The following is a 16,536-nucleotide window of genomic DNA, read 5'->3' on the forward strand; positions in this document are numbered from 1 at the left end:
TTTCACTTCCCTTCATTTTGCCTGAGAAAAAGTCCAAATGTTATCAATCAATCAATCAATCAATGTTTACTTATATAGCCCTAAATCACTAGTGTCTCAAAGGGCTGCACAAACCACAACACAAACCACTACGACATCCTCGGTAAGCCCACATAAGGACAAGGAAAACTCACACCCAGTGGGACGTCGGTGACAATGATGACTATGAGAACCTTGGAGAGGAGGAAAGCAATGGATGTCGAGCGGGTCTAACATGATACTGTGAAAGTTCAATCCATAATGGATTCAACACAGTCGCAAGAGTCCAGTCCAAAGCGGATCCAACACAGCAGCGAGAGTCCCGTTCACAGCAGAGCCAGCAGGAAAACATCCCTAGCGGAGGCGGATCAGCAGCGCAGAGATGTCCCCAGCCGATACACAGGCAAGCAGTACATGGCCACCGGATCGGACCGGACCCCCTCCACAAGGGAGAGTGGGACATAGGAGAAAAAGAAAAGAAACGGCAGATCAACTGGTCTAAAAAGGGAGTCTATTTAAAGCAGGGGTGCCCATTACGTCGATCGCGATCGACTGGTCGATCTCGGAGGGTGTGTCAGTCGATCTCAAGCCAGGCATTAAAAAATATACATAAAAATGAGCAATCATCAATCATACCAAGACTTCACTTTCGTCAGTTGTTTGACATTCTCTGCACCCGAGGATCTTGTGAGATGACGCTGGCTGCTGCAAGCTCATATTTAAGAAAAAAATCACTAACAGGACGGACGCAGAGAAACACATTTTATTTCTAGAGACTCCGTACCTACTGTCAAAACTCTAAAGACCGACTGCACAGTTCCTGTCTTCACCATAAAAGACCTGTTTCATCCTGCCTGTGCTAACAAAATAAGAACATCAGAAAGCTAGCGTGCACAAGCTAGCAAGCTACGGAGTTTGATGCCAATATATTTCTCCCCCGCCCTCAGCGACCGCTTTCTCACTTGCTTGCCCACCCGCACACTCACTGACGTCACTCACCTGCTGCCAGACATTAAAGGGCCACACACATATGCTACTCTCATAACAAAGTGTTTGAAAACGAGTATGCAAGTTGGACAAATGAGATGCCAAATCCAACTATTTTCATGTGGTATTGGACAGAAAGGACTTTTTTTTTTCCTCCATTTGAAAATGCGGACGTTATCAGCACCACTGTCTAATTCCAATCAATGCAAGTCATCAGAATCAAATACACCAACTTATATTCTTGTCTTCATGAAAGAAAGGAATCTATGTGTATTAAGCATGCTTGTATTATCATTAAACACCATTAACTTGTTAACAAAAATTTCTCTTTCATAAATAAATAAATATAAATTATAAATAGGAATGAGGTAGATCTCCTCGACTTGGTCAATTGAAAAAAAGCTGGCCTGCAGAAAAAGTGTGAGCGCCCCTGATTTAAAGGCTAGAGTATACAAATGAGTTTTAAGGTGAGACTTAAATGCTTCTACTGAGGTGGCATCTCGAACTTTTATCGGGAGGGCATTCCAGAGTACTGGAGCCCAAAATGAAAACGCTCTTCGACTTGTCCAGGGTGTACGGCCGCCTTCCGCCCGATTGTAGCTGAGATAGGCGCCAGCGCCCCCCGCGACCCCAAAGGGAATGAGCGGTAGAAAAATGGATGGATGGATGGATGGATGGATGTACCATTCGGGGTATTGAAAAACGTGGAACACAATCTGGTGACATCATTTCTAACCACGTTCTAACGTGGACACAGAGCAGAAGATGATTGCGGTCTACGCAGCAAGAGCATTCCTAAATAGTTTAAAGGTATTTAAAATGGAAAATGTCTTATCTATTTTTACTATTCGGGGTCACAGAGAAGCTGGGGCCTATCCCCAAAAAGTTGTTGAAATAATTTAAAAGCCCTCAAGGGGAGACAGATGTCCTCTTATCTTTACTGACTAGATGTCTAGGGCTGCAGCTCTTGATTATTTTAGTACCTGAGTAATTTATCTGATAGTTTGTTTGATTAAAAAAAAAAGGCTGTTGCATAATAAATGTGTTGTTACATTTCCTTGTAACGAGTAATCACACTTACAGACTCCTTCTACTACCACGAGGGAGTAATGAACACCAATTAAATGATTGATGTGACAATCTTGCAATCCTACAATACCTCGTTTTTGGACAAGTTACCAAGAAAGCTGTCAAAAAATTGACAAGCGCTACTTAGCGCTGACACTATTCAGTTAAATTATTCAACCGACTGCCGCTGCTGAGCTAACATACACAGCTGCTCTCAGCACGCTCTCGCTGATGTTACAGCCCCTTGGCAACAGGCACTGCCTTTTAAAGAGACACACACACACTCTGCTCTCATGAAATGTCTCTCCACTGCTTACACCAGATATCTTTTTTTTTTAAGTAAAGCGTTAATTTCTTTCCCTAATAATTAATTACCTTCATTAAAGAGTATTTCAGTTGTAATTCAATTACTTTTTGATCAAGTAAAAAATAACTATAGTTAATTACTTTTAAAGTAATTTTCAGAACACTGATTAATCAATTATTAATCACATAATCAGATAAAAAACACTTATTAGCCTGAAAGTATATTTTAAACAAAAATTTAAATGTTTCTGCTTGCCATAACCATCATTTTTTTGTTTATATAAAGAATGCACATCATCAACATAAAATTGTACTTTTAACCAACAAAAAAAAATAGTAAAAAAAAAACCCAGGCTACGCCACCCACATACTATTGCTCTCATGTGCGCTTTATTGAAGTGTCTCTGCGGAAACTCTGTCCGCGTGTTTAAATGCTGCACAGCGGCCTAGAAATTAGGCCACACAGTAAAAAGATCTGACTATTCGTGGTTCGAATCTCAGTTTGGACATGTGTGGCGTTTGCCTGTTAGGTTGATTGGAGACTGTCAATAGTCCATAGATATGAATCTGAATGACTGTTGTTGTGTGATTGGCTGGCAAACCAGTCTAGGTTGTACCCTGCCTCTCGTCCCAAGTCAGCTGGGATAGGCTCCAGCTTACCCCCGACCCGAATGAGGATAAGTGGAATAGAAAATGGATGAATGGATGGCACACCGTGCGGTCCAAAGTTCATCAATTTGTATTATTTACACTCAACAATCGATTAATCCAGGACTGAGCAATTATTTTGACTCGGGGGCCACATTTAGAGAAAAAAATATGTCTGGGGGCCAGTATATCATAAAATGTATGTGTGAGTCTTTACAATAAAAAAAATACTTGAACATTCATTTAAATTGTCAGGAAAGTAGAGGAAGGAATTTAAAAGATAAAAAGGTATATGTGTTTAAAAATCCTAAAATCATTTTAAGGTTGTATTTTTTCTCTAAAATGGTCTTTCTGAAAGTTATAAGAAGCAAAGTAAAAAAATATATGAATTTATTTAAACAAGTGAAGACCGAGTCTTTAAAATATTTTCTTGGATTTTCAAATTCTATTTGAGTTTTGTCCCTCTTAGAATTAAAAATGTCGAGCAAAGCAAGACCAGCTTGCTAGTAAATAAAAAAAATAAAAAAAATAGAGGCAGCTCACTGGTAAGTGCTGCTATTTGAGCTATTTTTAGAACAGGCCAGCGGGCTACTCATCTGGTCCTTACGGGCTACCTGGTGCCCGCGGGCACCGCGTTGGTGACCCCTGATCTAACATAATAGTGTGAGAGTCCAGTCCATAGTGGATCTCGTTAATAGTGTGAGAGTCCAGTCCATAGTGGATCTAGTTAATAGTGTGAGAGTCCAGTTAGTAGCGGATGCAATTAATAATGTGAGAGTCCAGTCCATAGTGGATTTAGTTAATAGTGTGAGAGTCCAGTCCATAGTGGGTGTAGTTAATAGTGTGAGCGTCCAGTCCATAGTGGATCTCGTTAATAGTGTGAGAGTCCAGTCCATAGTGGATCTAGTTAATAGTGTGAGAGTCCAGTTAGTAGCGGATGTAATTAATAATGTGAGAGTCCAGTCCATAGTGGATTTAGTTAATAGTGTGAGAGTCCAGTCCATAGTGGGTGTAGTTAATAGTGTGAGCGTCCAGTCCATAGTGGATTTAGTTAATAGTGTGAGAGTCCAGTCCATAGTGGATCTAGTTAATAGTGTGAGAGTCCAGTCCATAGTGGATTTAGTTAATAGTGTGAGAGTCCAGTCCATAGTGGATCTAGTTAATAGTGTGAGTGTCCAGTCCATTGTAGATTTAGTTAATAGTGTGAGAGTCCAGTCCATAGTGGATTTAGTTAATAAGGTGAGAGTCCAGTCCATAGTGGATCTAGTTAATAGTGTGAGAGTCCAGTCCATAGTGGATGTAGTTAATAATGTGAGAGTCCAGTCCATAGTGGATCTAGTAAATAATGTGAGAGTCCAGTTCATAGTGGATCTAGTTAATAATGTGAGAGTCCAGTTCATAGTGGATCTAGTTAATAATGTGAGAGTCCAGTCCATTGTAGATCTAGTTAATAGTGTGAGAATCCAGTCCATAGTGGATTTAGATAATAGTGTGAGAGTCCAGTCTATAGTGGATTTAGTTAATAGTGTGAGTCCAGTCCATAGTTGGTCTAGTTAATAGTGTGAGAGTTCAGTTCATAGTGGATCTAGTTAAAAGTGTGAGAGTCCAGTCCATAATGGATCTAGTTCAGTGGTTCTCAAATGGGGGTACGCGTACCCCTGGGGGTACTTGAAGGTATGCCAAGGGGTACGTGGGACTTTTGAAAAAAAAATTCCCCAAAAATATCAACAATTAAAAAATCCTTAATAAATATATTTATTGAATAACACTTCAACAAAATATGAATGTAAGTTCATAAACTGTGAAAAGAAATGCAACAATGCAATATTCAGTGTTGACAGCTAGATTTTTTGTGGACAAGTTCCATAAATATTGATGATAAAGATTTATTTTTTTGTGAAGAAATGTTTAGAATTAAGTTGATGAATCCAGATGGATCTCTATTACAATCCCCAAAGAGGGCACTTTAAGTTGATGATTACTTCTATGTGTCGAAATCTTTATTTATAATTGAATCACTTGTTTATTTTTCAACAAGTTTTTAGTTATTTTTATATCTTTTTTTCCAAATAGTTCAGGAAAGACCACTACAAATGAGTAATATTTTGCACTGTTATACAATTTAATAAATCAGAAACTGATGACATAGTGCTGTATTTTACTTCTTTATCTCTTTTTTTCAACCAAAAATGTTTTGTTCTGATTAGGGGGTACTTGAATTCAAAAAAATGTTCACAGGGGGTACATCACTGAAAATAGGTTGAGAACCACCGGTCTAAATGATGGCTACTTGACATTACATGATTGAAAACTGCCTTATTGCCAATGCTTTTACATTCTCTTTAAAACCAGAAGATAGTTTTAAATGAAGTACTTGGCACTGGTTGAGGTATTGAAGCAGCCTCCTGAAATTGGTCCGTGTATTTCTCTTCTTCTGATGATCTATGAGATGATGTCGTTTTTGGTGATTGAGTAAGGACTTTTACAGATGACCCTAATTACTTTTTATTTTTTATATACCCTGGAAGCAAAAGGCCTGCTGCCTCACGCTGACCCCACTCTCAGAGTACACTGACTCCACATTAAAGGCTGTGAACCTGAACCTATCCAGACATTAACCACTGGGGTTTTATGCGCTGCTGTCCCAGATATTCAGTGTATTGCTTTCTTCTTTTTTTTTTTTTGACCTGTTCAGCCACTCGGGCAAATCATATTGATGATGTAGATTCAGTGTATTTCTTACTCAAGGTGTCCAACCTGGACACCTTTCCAATCCACCAACACAAGGAAAACAGCTAAAGTCAGTTAAAAGTCCCAATGGTAGTCACACACACACTCGGTGTGGTGAAATCTGTCCTCTGCATTTGACCCATCCCCATGTTCACCCCCTGGGAGGTGAGGGGAGCAGTGAGCAGCAGTGTGTGCCACGCGCGGTAATACTTTTTGGGTGATTAAACCCCCAATTCCAACCCTTGATGCTGAGTGCCAAGCAGAGAGGTAATGGGTCCCATTGTTTGTAGTCTTTGGTATGACTCGGCCGGAGTTTGAACTCACGACCTCCCAGTCTCAGGGCGGCCGCTCTAACCACAAATCCACTGAGCTGGTTAACATTAAGGCAGCTATGGCACAAACACAACTGGAGTCCTCAACTACATGTGTCCAAAGCTCCAAGGGGGTCTACATGATGTCATTGTTTGATTTGCATAATTGGCCATGAACAAGTCATTTTTAAAAGGCAAAAAAATGTTACACATATATTTGTATTTTCATTCGATATTAGGTTCATATTTTTGTTTGTTATATTATGCCATTTTTGCGCTATTTAAAAAAAGTTAAAACAATTTTTATAATTGTATTTTTTTTTACAATTATATTACACTGATCATGCATTTATCATAGCACCATTACTTCTATTCTGATAATTTACTACATGTTTTCTAGTGTTTTCCCGATACCGGTACCAAAAGTATTTTTGATACTTTTTGGTACTTTTTGATACTTTTCTAAATAGAGGGGACGACAAAAAAATTGCATTGTTGCCTTTATTTTAACAAAAAAAATCTTAGGGTACATTAAACATATGTTTCTTATTGCAAGTTTGTCCTTAAATAAAATAGTGAACATACAGGACAACTTCTCATTTATTAGTAAGTAAGCAAACAAAGGCTCCTAATTTAGCTGCTGACATATGCAGTTAACATATTGTGTCATTTTCCATTCTATTATTTTGTCAAATTTTGAATAAATGATTAATCTACTTGTTCATTTACTGTTAATATCTGCTTACTTTCTCTTTTAACATGTTCTATCTACACTTCTGTTAAAATGTAATAAACACTTTTTTTCTGTTGTTTGGATGCTTACATTAGTTTTGGATGATACCACAAATTAGGGTATCGATCCCATACCAAGTCGTTACAGGATCATACATTGGTCATAATTTAATTCCTCATATTTCCTGAGTTTATAAACATAATATACATTTAAACAAAACGAAAGAAGATGTTGTGATGCCAAAAAATATCGATGTGATCATAGTAGTTTTGACTCGATACGCCCCTGTACTTGGTATCATTACAGTGGCTGTTAGGTGTAGATCCACCAATGGTGTTAGTTTACATTGTGACGCCGGTGAGCTATGGTGTGTAGTGAAGCATGTTTAGCTATTCCTCGTCCTGCAGGGATGATACTTGTAAGAAACTTACTTTATTTGTCGCCATGGAGGCGAGGATTAGCTATTTAGAAGTAGCTAAAACACTGCCGACTGCAGATGGACTTTAGCCGCTAGCTAGCTAGCCATGTCTTAAAGCACCTCTTCCGGAAGGCGTTTCAGTTTCAGGGCGTTATCACCTTTATCGTTAGTTTTTAAAAGCCAAAATGCGTCTGTTCTCCCTTTTCTGTCTATCCTCTGTGTCTGCTTGTAAGTACTCTGTGATGGTGCGCTGCCGAACATGCTCCTCTGCTCGTAAACCAGCAATGTCACGACGTGACGATGATGGGCAGCCGGGTGGTGAACCGGTACTTTTTAGAGGCGGTATAGTACCGAATATGATTCACTAGTATCGCAGTACTACACTAACACCGGTTTGATTGATTTTTGATTGAACATTTTATTAGTAGATTGCACAGTTCAGTACATATTCTGTACAATTGACCACTAAATGGTAACACCCCAATAAGTTTTTCAACTTGTTTAAGTCGGGATCCGGGGTGTACAGTACAACCCTAATGTTTTCTCATTTTGGAAATTATTTGTAGTTGAAGTGTATTTCCGGTCTTGTTAAAGTTAAAAAGTAAAAGTACCAATGATTGTCACACACACACTAGGATTGGTGAAGTTATTCTCTGCATTTGACCCATCACCCTTGATCACCCCCTCAAGGTGAGGGGAGCAGTGAGCAGCAGCGGTGGCCGCGCCCGGGAATCATTTTTGGTAATTAAACCCCCAATTCCAACCCTTGATGCTGAGTGCCAAGGAGGGAGGTAATGGGTCCCATTTTTATAATCTTTGGTATGACTCTTGTCATCCTGGTGCGGACTGAAGGGTGACACGGCAGGCTGGCAGGATGAAAAGAGATGTCGTAGACGCTTTACTGAAACCAAAGTTGCTTTATCACAAGTGAGCGTCATTATTAATGTCTGCAGTACCCGGAGGAGGTCAGGTCAAAAAATGAAGGACTCCAGCCTTGGAGAAGCCAAACCATAAGTTTTATATTCCTACTCGTCTGTGTGTGTGTGTGCAGGGTCAGGAGAGCGCATCCTCACCATGAAGGGGATGTTTGTGTGTAAGTGACTGAAAAACAACTGATGCCGATTGTAACTTTGATCAGGGGTGTCAAACGTACGGCCTGCTGGCCTTATCAGGCCCGCGAGCAGGTTTTATCCAGCCCGCGGGATGAGTATGCTAAATACAAAAATGAGCCGAAATTTGTGAATGAAAGAAACGTCTGTTTTAAATGTGTCCACTAGATGTCACTGTGACAGTCTCTTGGTGTCGTTGTGCGGGTTCAATGGACCACCCAGGAAGGACATGCTTTTGAGCAGGTTTGACGTCTTTATTTTGCAATATAGCTTGGCTGCAGTTCGGATCGCTTTTCAGCTCCTTCCTCCACTGCTCGTTCCTGGTCTGCTTTTCAGCTGCCGTCGTCCTCGTCCTCGTCTGCTTTTTGGCCGCTCTTGCTTCCTAGTCGCTGCTGCCGGCTCTCCTACTCCTTTTGTGATCTCTCCTCCTTCTCCCCTTTTATACATCATGAGGAGATGGGTTAATCGTTTCCCGGTGTGTGAGCCACGCACCTGAATTACATTGCGGCGGCGTTGCTCCCGGCACGCCCCGCCTCTCTGCTCTGCCGCATTCTCCGCCTCCTTGCCGCCTCTCCACAGTCACAATAGCAATTCTTTGTAAAAAAAAACAAAAAACAAAAAAAAAAACACATAATGCTAATGCACCAGTCGAGGAAAATAAGCAAACTACATGAATAACATCCTGTAATTTGATGTTGATATTTTATTATCTTGATAGATTGAAAATAGACACGAATGAGTTGACTGATGAACATTATCAAGTAATTTATTCAAAAAGTATAAATAACGACTAGAGATTTCCGATAATGGCTTTTTTGCCGATATCCGATATCTCGATATTGTCCAACTCTTAATTACCGATTTCGATATCAACCGATACCGATGTATACAGTTGTGGAATAAACACATTGTTATGCCTAAATTTGTTGTGATGCCCCGCTGGATGTAATGTAATGTAACAAGGTTTTCCAAAATAGATCAACTCAAGTTATGGAAAAAAATGCCAACATGGCACTCCCATATTTATTATTGAAGTCACAAAGTGCTTTTTTTTTTTTAACATGCCTCAAAACAGCAGCTTGGAATTTGGGACATGCTCTCCATGAGAGAGCATGAGGAGGTTGAGGTGGGCGGTGTTGGGGTGGTGGTGGTATAGGTATATTGTAGCATCCCGGAAGAGTTAGTGCTGCAAGGGTCACTGGATATTTTTTCTCTTGTGTTTATGTTGTGTTACGGTGCGGATGTTCTCCCGAAATGTGTTTTTCATTCTTGTTTGGTGTGGGTTCACAGTGTGGCGCATATTTGTAACAGTGTTAAAGTTGTTTATACGGCCACCCTCAAAGTGACCTGTATGGCTGTTGACCAAGTATGCCTTGCTTTCACTTTTGTGTGTGTGTGAAAAGCTGTAGATATTATGTGATTGGGCCGGCACGCAAAGGCAGTGCCTTCAAGGTTTATTGGCGCTCTGAACTTCTCCCTTTGTCCGTGTACACAGCGGCTTTTTTAAAAGTCATAAATTTTACATTTTGATACCGATAATTTCCGATATTACATTTTAAAGCATTTATCGGACGATAATATTGGCAGTTCGATATTATCGGACATTCCTAGTAACCACAAGTAAAGATATTGTTGCGATCCGCTGCTCGGATCGTTCTATGTTGTAGTTTTGCTTCTTTTCTGTATCACATTTTTGTAGTTTGACTCCTTTGTTCCTGTTTTTAGTCTGTTTCCATAGCCACGCATTATTTTCACCTGCCGTGGTTTCAAGACGCACACCTGTTCCACTAATCACCACCCTTTATAAGCCAGCCTTTTTTGTTCACTCATTGTCGGACTCTAATTTGCTTATGTGCAACAAGTGACGACTGCTTCATATGTTTATTCACCCGAGCTTACACGCTACGCATTTGTTTTATTCTTAGCTCTCATGCTAAATGTTTTTGTTTTCCTTTTTGTGCCTTTGTGCCAAGTGGTTAGTATTTCTGTTCGTTTTCCTAAATCACACGCTGGGTTCCTTTGTTTGCCTTTTGCTTAGCTCCAGTGTTTTTGTTTATAGCTCCTTTTGTTAAATAAACTTCATCATATCTTACCTCTTGCTGTGTTTGAGCCGATGCATTCCAGTCGTTACAGATATAATACTATTAACCGCAACATGTAAATGTAAAAAAAACCAACAACACTATGATTTGAACAATTTTAGCATGTGCTTGTTCTATTTTTAGAGGGGAACATTATCATCAGACCTATGCAGGCGTCAATATATATATATATATATATATATATATATATATATATATATATATATATAAACCTTGATGGTGCAGAAAAAAGACCATATATTTTTTTAACCGATTTCCGAACTCTAAATGGGTGAATTTTGGCGAATTAAACGCCTTTCTGTTTATTGCTCTGGTGGCGATGACGTCAGAACGTGACGTCACCGAGGTAATACAGCCGCCATTTTCATTTTCTACACATTACACACACGGGTCTCAGCGCTGTTATTTTCCGTTTTTTCGACTATTTTTTGGAACCTTGGAGACATCATGCCTTGTGGGTGTGTTGTTGGAGGGTGTAACAACACTAACAGGGAGGGATTCAAGTTGCACTGAAGATGCGAAAGTGTCTGCCGCCAGACCCCCATTGAATGTGCTGTAGTGTTTTCACATTTTACCGGCGATGGCACAGAGATGTATGGATAACCTGCAGATGCATTTGCAACGATAAAGTCAACAAAATCACAAAGGTGAGTTTTGTTGATCTTGACTTATGTGCTAATCAGACATATTTGGTCGCGGCGTGACTGCCAGCTAATCGATGCTAACATGCTACGCTAATCGACGCTAACATGCTATTTACCGGCGATGACAGACATGGCACAGAGATGTATGGATAACCTGCAGATGCATTTGCAATGATAAAGTCAACGAAATCACAAAGGTGAGTTTTGTTGATGTTGACTTATGTGCTAATCAGACATGGTTGCGGCGTGACTGCCAGCTAATCGATGCTAACATGCTATTTACCGGCAGTGCTAAAGCAGACATGGCACAGAGATGTATGGATAACCTGCAGATGCATTTGCAACTATATTACGTTTCCTTCCACCCACATTTAATGCGAAAAAAAACACTTACCAATCGACAAATTTAAGTTGCTCCATTATCACAAAATGCGAAAGTCCTGATCGTTTGGTCCGCACATTTTACCGGCGATGCTAACGCAGCTATTCGGCCATGCTATGGCTATGAATAACGTCAAAAGCTATTTGCTCAATAGCTTCAGTTTCTTCTTCAATACTTTCATACTCCGACCATCCGTTTCAATACATGCGTAATCTGTTGAATCGATTAAACCGCCGAAATCCGAGTCTGAATCCGAGCTAATGTCGCTATATCTTGCTGTGGTATTCCCATTGTTTGTTCACATTGGCAGCACTGTATGACGTCACAGGAAACTGGATCCTGGTTTCGAATATAGCAAAAATAAGGCACTTTAAAGCTTTATTTAGGGATATTCCGAGAACGGTAAAAATTTGTAAAAAACTTCAAAAAATACAACAAGCTACTGGGAACTGATTTTTATTGTTTTTAACCCTTTTGAAATTGTGATAATGTTACCCTTTAAACAAAAATAAAAAACAATCTGAGGTTGTCTTTATTTTTAAGTTATTGTTCCATGATTTTACCACATGGGAGTAGATTGTTCTCCATGTGGCCCCCATCTAAAATGAGTTTGACACCCCTGCACTCGGGCCACTTCAGTGTTGCCAATCAACCTAAATACGTAGATTAAAATGAATTACCTGCCGATCCCGATGCTTTTTTGCTTGGAAATTTTTTTATTACAATGATTTCGCCTAATCAGCTTGTCTTTTAACATTAACATTTGACATTTCTCCATGTGGCCCCTGATCTTAAATGAGTTTGACACCTCTGGGCAATGGGTTTGACTTTTGGATAATTTTAAGTCTTTTTTTGGTGTGTGTGCATGTCCTTCCAGATTGAGCTGCAGTCCCCATCATCATTGGTATTTTTTGGTTTATTTGTCAGTTCCATTACTTATTAGTTGTGTCTTCCATATTCTACTAGCACATATTTTGCATGACAATGTCCCAACCTTGTGTGTGTTCAGGCTGTAAGGAGTGCTGTGAGCGATGTGTGGGCAGTCTGCCCTGGGCTTCCCTCATCGCCACCATCCTCCTCTACATGGGCGTGGCCTTGTTCTGTGGGTGTGGCCACGAGGCCTTGAGTGGCACCGTCACCATTCTGCAGAACTACTTTGAGGTCATCAGAACCCCCGGACAAACGCTGGACGTCTTCACCATGTGAGTGTTTGCAACATCTGGTTATGTCAGCGACACACTGGACAAAACGTTCCTTAGACACCCAGCTACTGTTCCAATTCTCAACTAAAAGTCTAAAACCATGTGCAACATATTTATTGACACATTCCCTCAAACATGTCACATTTTCAGTAAGGCCACAACATTCCTTTGAAAAAAATGAAAGGACAAATTTTTTAAGTTTTCATATCTTAACTGATTCCAACCATTTAAATGTCAATATATGCAGATAACCCATCCATTCATCTATTTTCTACCGCTTGCTTGTCCCGTTCAGGGTCGCGAGGGGAGTTTATATATAGTATTTTTTTTTGGTTTATAAGTAACAATTTTTTTCATACTTTGGCTGGGGGTGCGACTTACACTCTGGAGCGACTTATGTCTGAAATTACTAACACGTTACTGTAAAATATTTAATAATATTATTTATCTCATTCACGTAAGAGACTAGGCGTTAGAGATGCGGGGATAGGCAATTATATCATCCGCAACCGCATCACCAAAATCGTCATCCACCCGAACCATCATTTTATCAGGACCGTACCTGCCTGCCAACTGCCCGCTGAAATACATCAGAGGTCGGCTGCTTTTACCACTCACAGAGCTATTTAAACCTGTTTCACAGAGTAATGAAACATTTGGAGCCGCTAACGTTCTCGCAACTATCCAATAGCGTTCATCCTGAAGACAAGAAAATGGGCGTGCTGTAAAGCCATTGACTTAGACACCTTCAACAACATGTACGAACCGATTGTTGGTCCGGCAACATGTTGTGTGCAGCTTCCGCAATTACACATACAAGATTGAAAGGCATACTGGGTGATACAGAGTACACTGATGGTTGTGATATAAACAACTTTAACACCTACTAATATGCGCCACGCTGTGAAGCCACACAATACAAAATGTTGTAGTGTCAATCGAGAAAAACATTGCGGGAGAACATCCTCACAGTAACACAACATAAACGCAACACAACAAATACCCAGAATCCTTTGTATCCAGGATATTTCTTGAATATGTTTTACACCCCCGCGCCCCCTACCCCGCCCACCTTACCGACGCACGGGGGAGGTTTGCTGCTAGCGGGATGTATAAAATAGTCAGGAATTATCATGAATACAAAGGATTCTGGGTATTTGTTGTGTTGCGTTTATGTTGTGTTACTGTGAGGATGTTTTCCCGGAATGTGTTTGTCGTTCTTATTTGGTGTGGCTTCACAGCGTGGCGCATATTACTAAGAGTGTCAAAATTGTTTATATCACAACCATTAGTGTAGTCTGTGTCACCCAGTATGCCTTGCAGTCGTGTGCGTGTGATTGCGGAAGCCACACACAACATGATGCTGGACTGACAAGCAGATCATACATGTTGTAGAAGGCGACAAACCCAATGGCTTCATAACACGCACTAATACTTATTATCTGGGTGACTGCTGGCATTCATTCAAGAGAATAAAAGTGTCTCCATTGTCTTCTTCGCTTTCTGACACAGGTCTTAAATGGCTCTTTGAATGGGAAAGGATACTGATCCCAGAACCATGTATATCATATATTTCTGTATGGTTCAACCGCCACCCGCCCGAATCTAATTAAAATCAATTTTTTCGTCATGTCAACCGCCCGACCCGCGGTTTATCCGCGTACTCCGCGGATGAGACCGCAAATCACGCATCTCTACTAGGACCACGCATCTCTACTAGGCGTATATCAGCAATCATCTCAAACACACACACACACACACGTCAATCAATAAATATTTGGTGGGGGCGTGTCATAGCAGAAGTGCATTGTGAAAAAAAAGATGCTACCTGCTACTACTTTCGTACCTCCGAAAATGGATCATTTCAACATTGGCGGTAACTTATGAAAACTGAGAAGGGCTGAACAAAAATGGTTCCGAAAAGGAAATCATATGGTTATCGTTATTTATGCGTCATAAAACGTACACTTATTAGGCTGGTTGTTTACTATTCTTGATTTATTTTAAATTGCTTTTCAAATATCTATTTCTGGTGTTAGATTTTATCAAATGTGGCGGCCGACTTGGGTGGGGTAGCCTGGCGTGGGCCGCGCCGTGCTCTCCGGGGGTAGGGGTGGGGGGTGGGGGGGGTCGTGGGGGCCCGGGTGCTGGTGCGGTCTTCCCGTCCGGTTGCGGGGAGTCTCTGGGTACAGAATACAATGATTTGCAAATCCTTTTCAACTTATATTCAATTGAATAGACTGCAAAGACCAGATATTCAATGTTCGAATTGGTAAACTGCTATGTTTTGCAAATGTTTAGCTCATTTGGAATTTGATGCCTGCAACATGTTTCATTGCACAAGTACAACGAAACTTTGTTTTCAGCACAAACCCGTTTAAGATCAGACACACAAACAGTGTACAGGGTAACAGAACAGGAATGCTGATGGGTCGCCACAAGGCGCCCCGTAAAAGACGGGGAAAATGGTAAAACGCTGGGGCGGGATGAGTTAAAAAATACAATCTAGACTGGTTTTCTAAGGGGGCCCAGTCTGGAGTGGGCAAAAACCTTGATAGCAAAGCACATATACATATTACAATGTACATCTCGAGATATCTAGCTACATAGGGGAGGGAGTGCGGGGTCATGGTGGTGGGCCGCAGCTTTCTGGCACTGACCACCCTTTCATCCCCCCTATGGGATTTGAATTGAGGGGGTTGGATTGGGGGGGTGATATGTGTGTGTGGCGTATATTTTTGTGGATGCATGTGTGTGTATAAGCCTGCAGTGTGTCTCTGTTCCGCGGCCTTGATATCGTACAGTCGCTAGTCCAAAGTCAACAAAAACAGGTGTGTGAAGAAGGGAGTTTGTTGTGTCTTCGCCGCACTATCCTTCAGGAGAGTCTCGAAATCATGGAAACAATCCAAGTTAGAATGTTTTGTATGCGAGTGAAAATAAAATTTGCTTTTCACTCTAAATTGTCTATGACTGGTCTTCAAAATTCATTCTGCGGGGGAGACAGTCTGATGTTATCCAAATCACAATAGTGTTCACAGTTCTTCCCGCATTCTCCAAATATTTGTGGCAGCTTTGGGGTACTTTGAAGACTGCCGGCAACTTCCAATTTGTCGACAATCCAGAGCAACGCTTACTCCAGTCAGCAGATGTCCTGTTGTCATAATTCCGAATAGGTAGTTTTCTTCATGTCCTCGACAGAAAAGGGTCGCCAGGCCCGCGGCACTCCTTCTTCTCTCAAGAGTCCGTCGTGTGTCCAGCAACAACCGCTTCGTCACGACAAGCAGGTTCACCTAAACCCAAGATCTTGTCAATTTCGTTGAGGCCTGTTAAATAGTTGCAATGTTGATTTGGAGAGCAGTGCAAAAAGAGGCAACAAAAAATTTAAGACAAGACAAGACCAAGGAGCAAGCAGGAGAGATAAGGGAGAGGAAAGGGGAGCGTCCACTTTCTTTGAGTGCCAGAGAGAACGACCTGAGCGCCAAAGAGAAAGACTGGGAAAGTTGAGGAATGCTCATCAAACACTTATTTGAAACATCCCACAGGTGAACAGGGTTATTCTATGTAATATTCATGTAAATATAATGAGGCGAGTCCTTGTACATTAATATAGTCCCTGTAACAAGTGGCCCTCTTTGTAAACGAGTTTAGTTTAGGTCAGGGGCTGGGTACATTTTGGCTGAGAGAGCCAAGAAGCCAAATATTTTAAAATGTATTTCCCTAAGAGCCATATAATATTTTTTTTAACACTGAACACAACTAAACGCGTGCATTTTTAAGTAAGACCAACATTTCCAGAGTATAATAAGTCTATTATTCTTTGTAATAACATTGTTATTCTGAAGCTAACTGAGGAGGGGGCGTGGCCTGCGGGCTTGCAG

At 40.8% G+C, this 16,536-nt stretch overlaps 1 protein-coding gene across 1 annotated transcript in view; it reads left to right on the plus strand.

Annotated features, from left to right (window-relative positions):
* Window positions 1-16,536, plus strand: part of gpm6ab (glycoprotein M6Ab) — a 72,274-nt gene that overhangs the window by 22,559 nt on the left and 33,179 nt on the right. The window contains exon 2 of the mRNA XM_061880882.1: window positions 12,466-12,658. Within this exon, the coding sequence (XP_061736866.1) occupies window positions 12,466-12,658 (193 nt within the window). The remainder of the gene's footprint in view (window positions 1-12,465; window positions 12,659-16,536) is intronic.

The sequence above is a fragment of the Nerophis ophidion genome, linkage group LG20 (genome assembly GCF_033978795.1).
Source record: "Nerophis ophidion isolate RoL-2023_Sa linkage group LG20, RoL_Noph_v1.0, whole genome shotgun sequence".
In the NCBI taxonomy this organism is placed as follows: domain Eukaryota; kingdom Metazoa; phylum Chordata; class Actinopteri; order Syngnathiformes; family Syngnathidae; genus Nerophis; species Nerophis ophidion.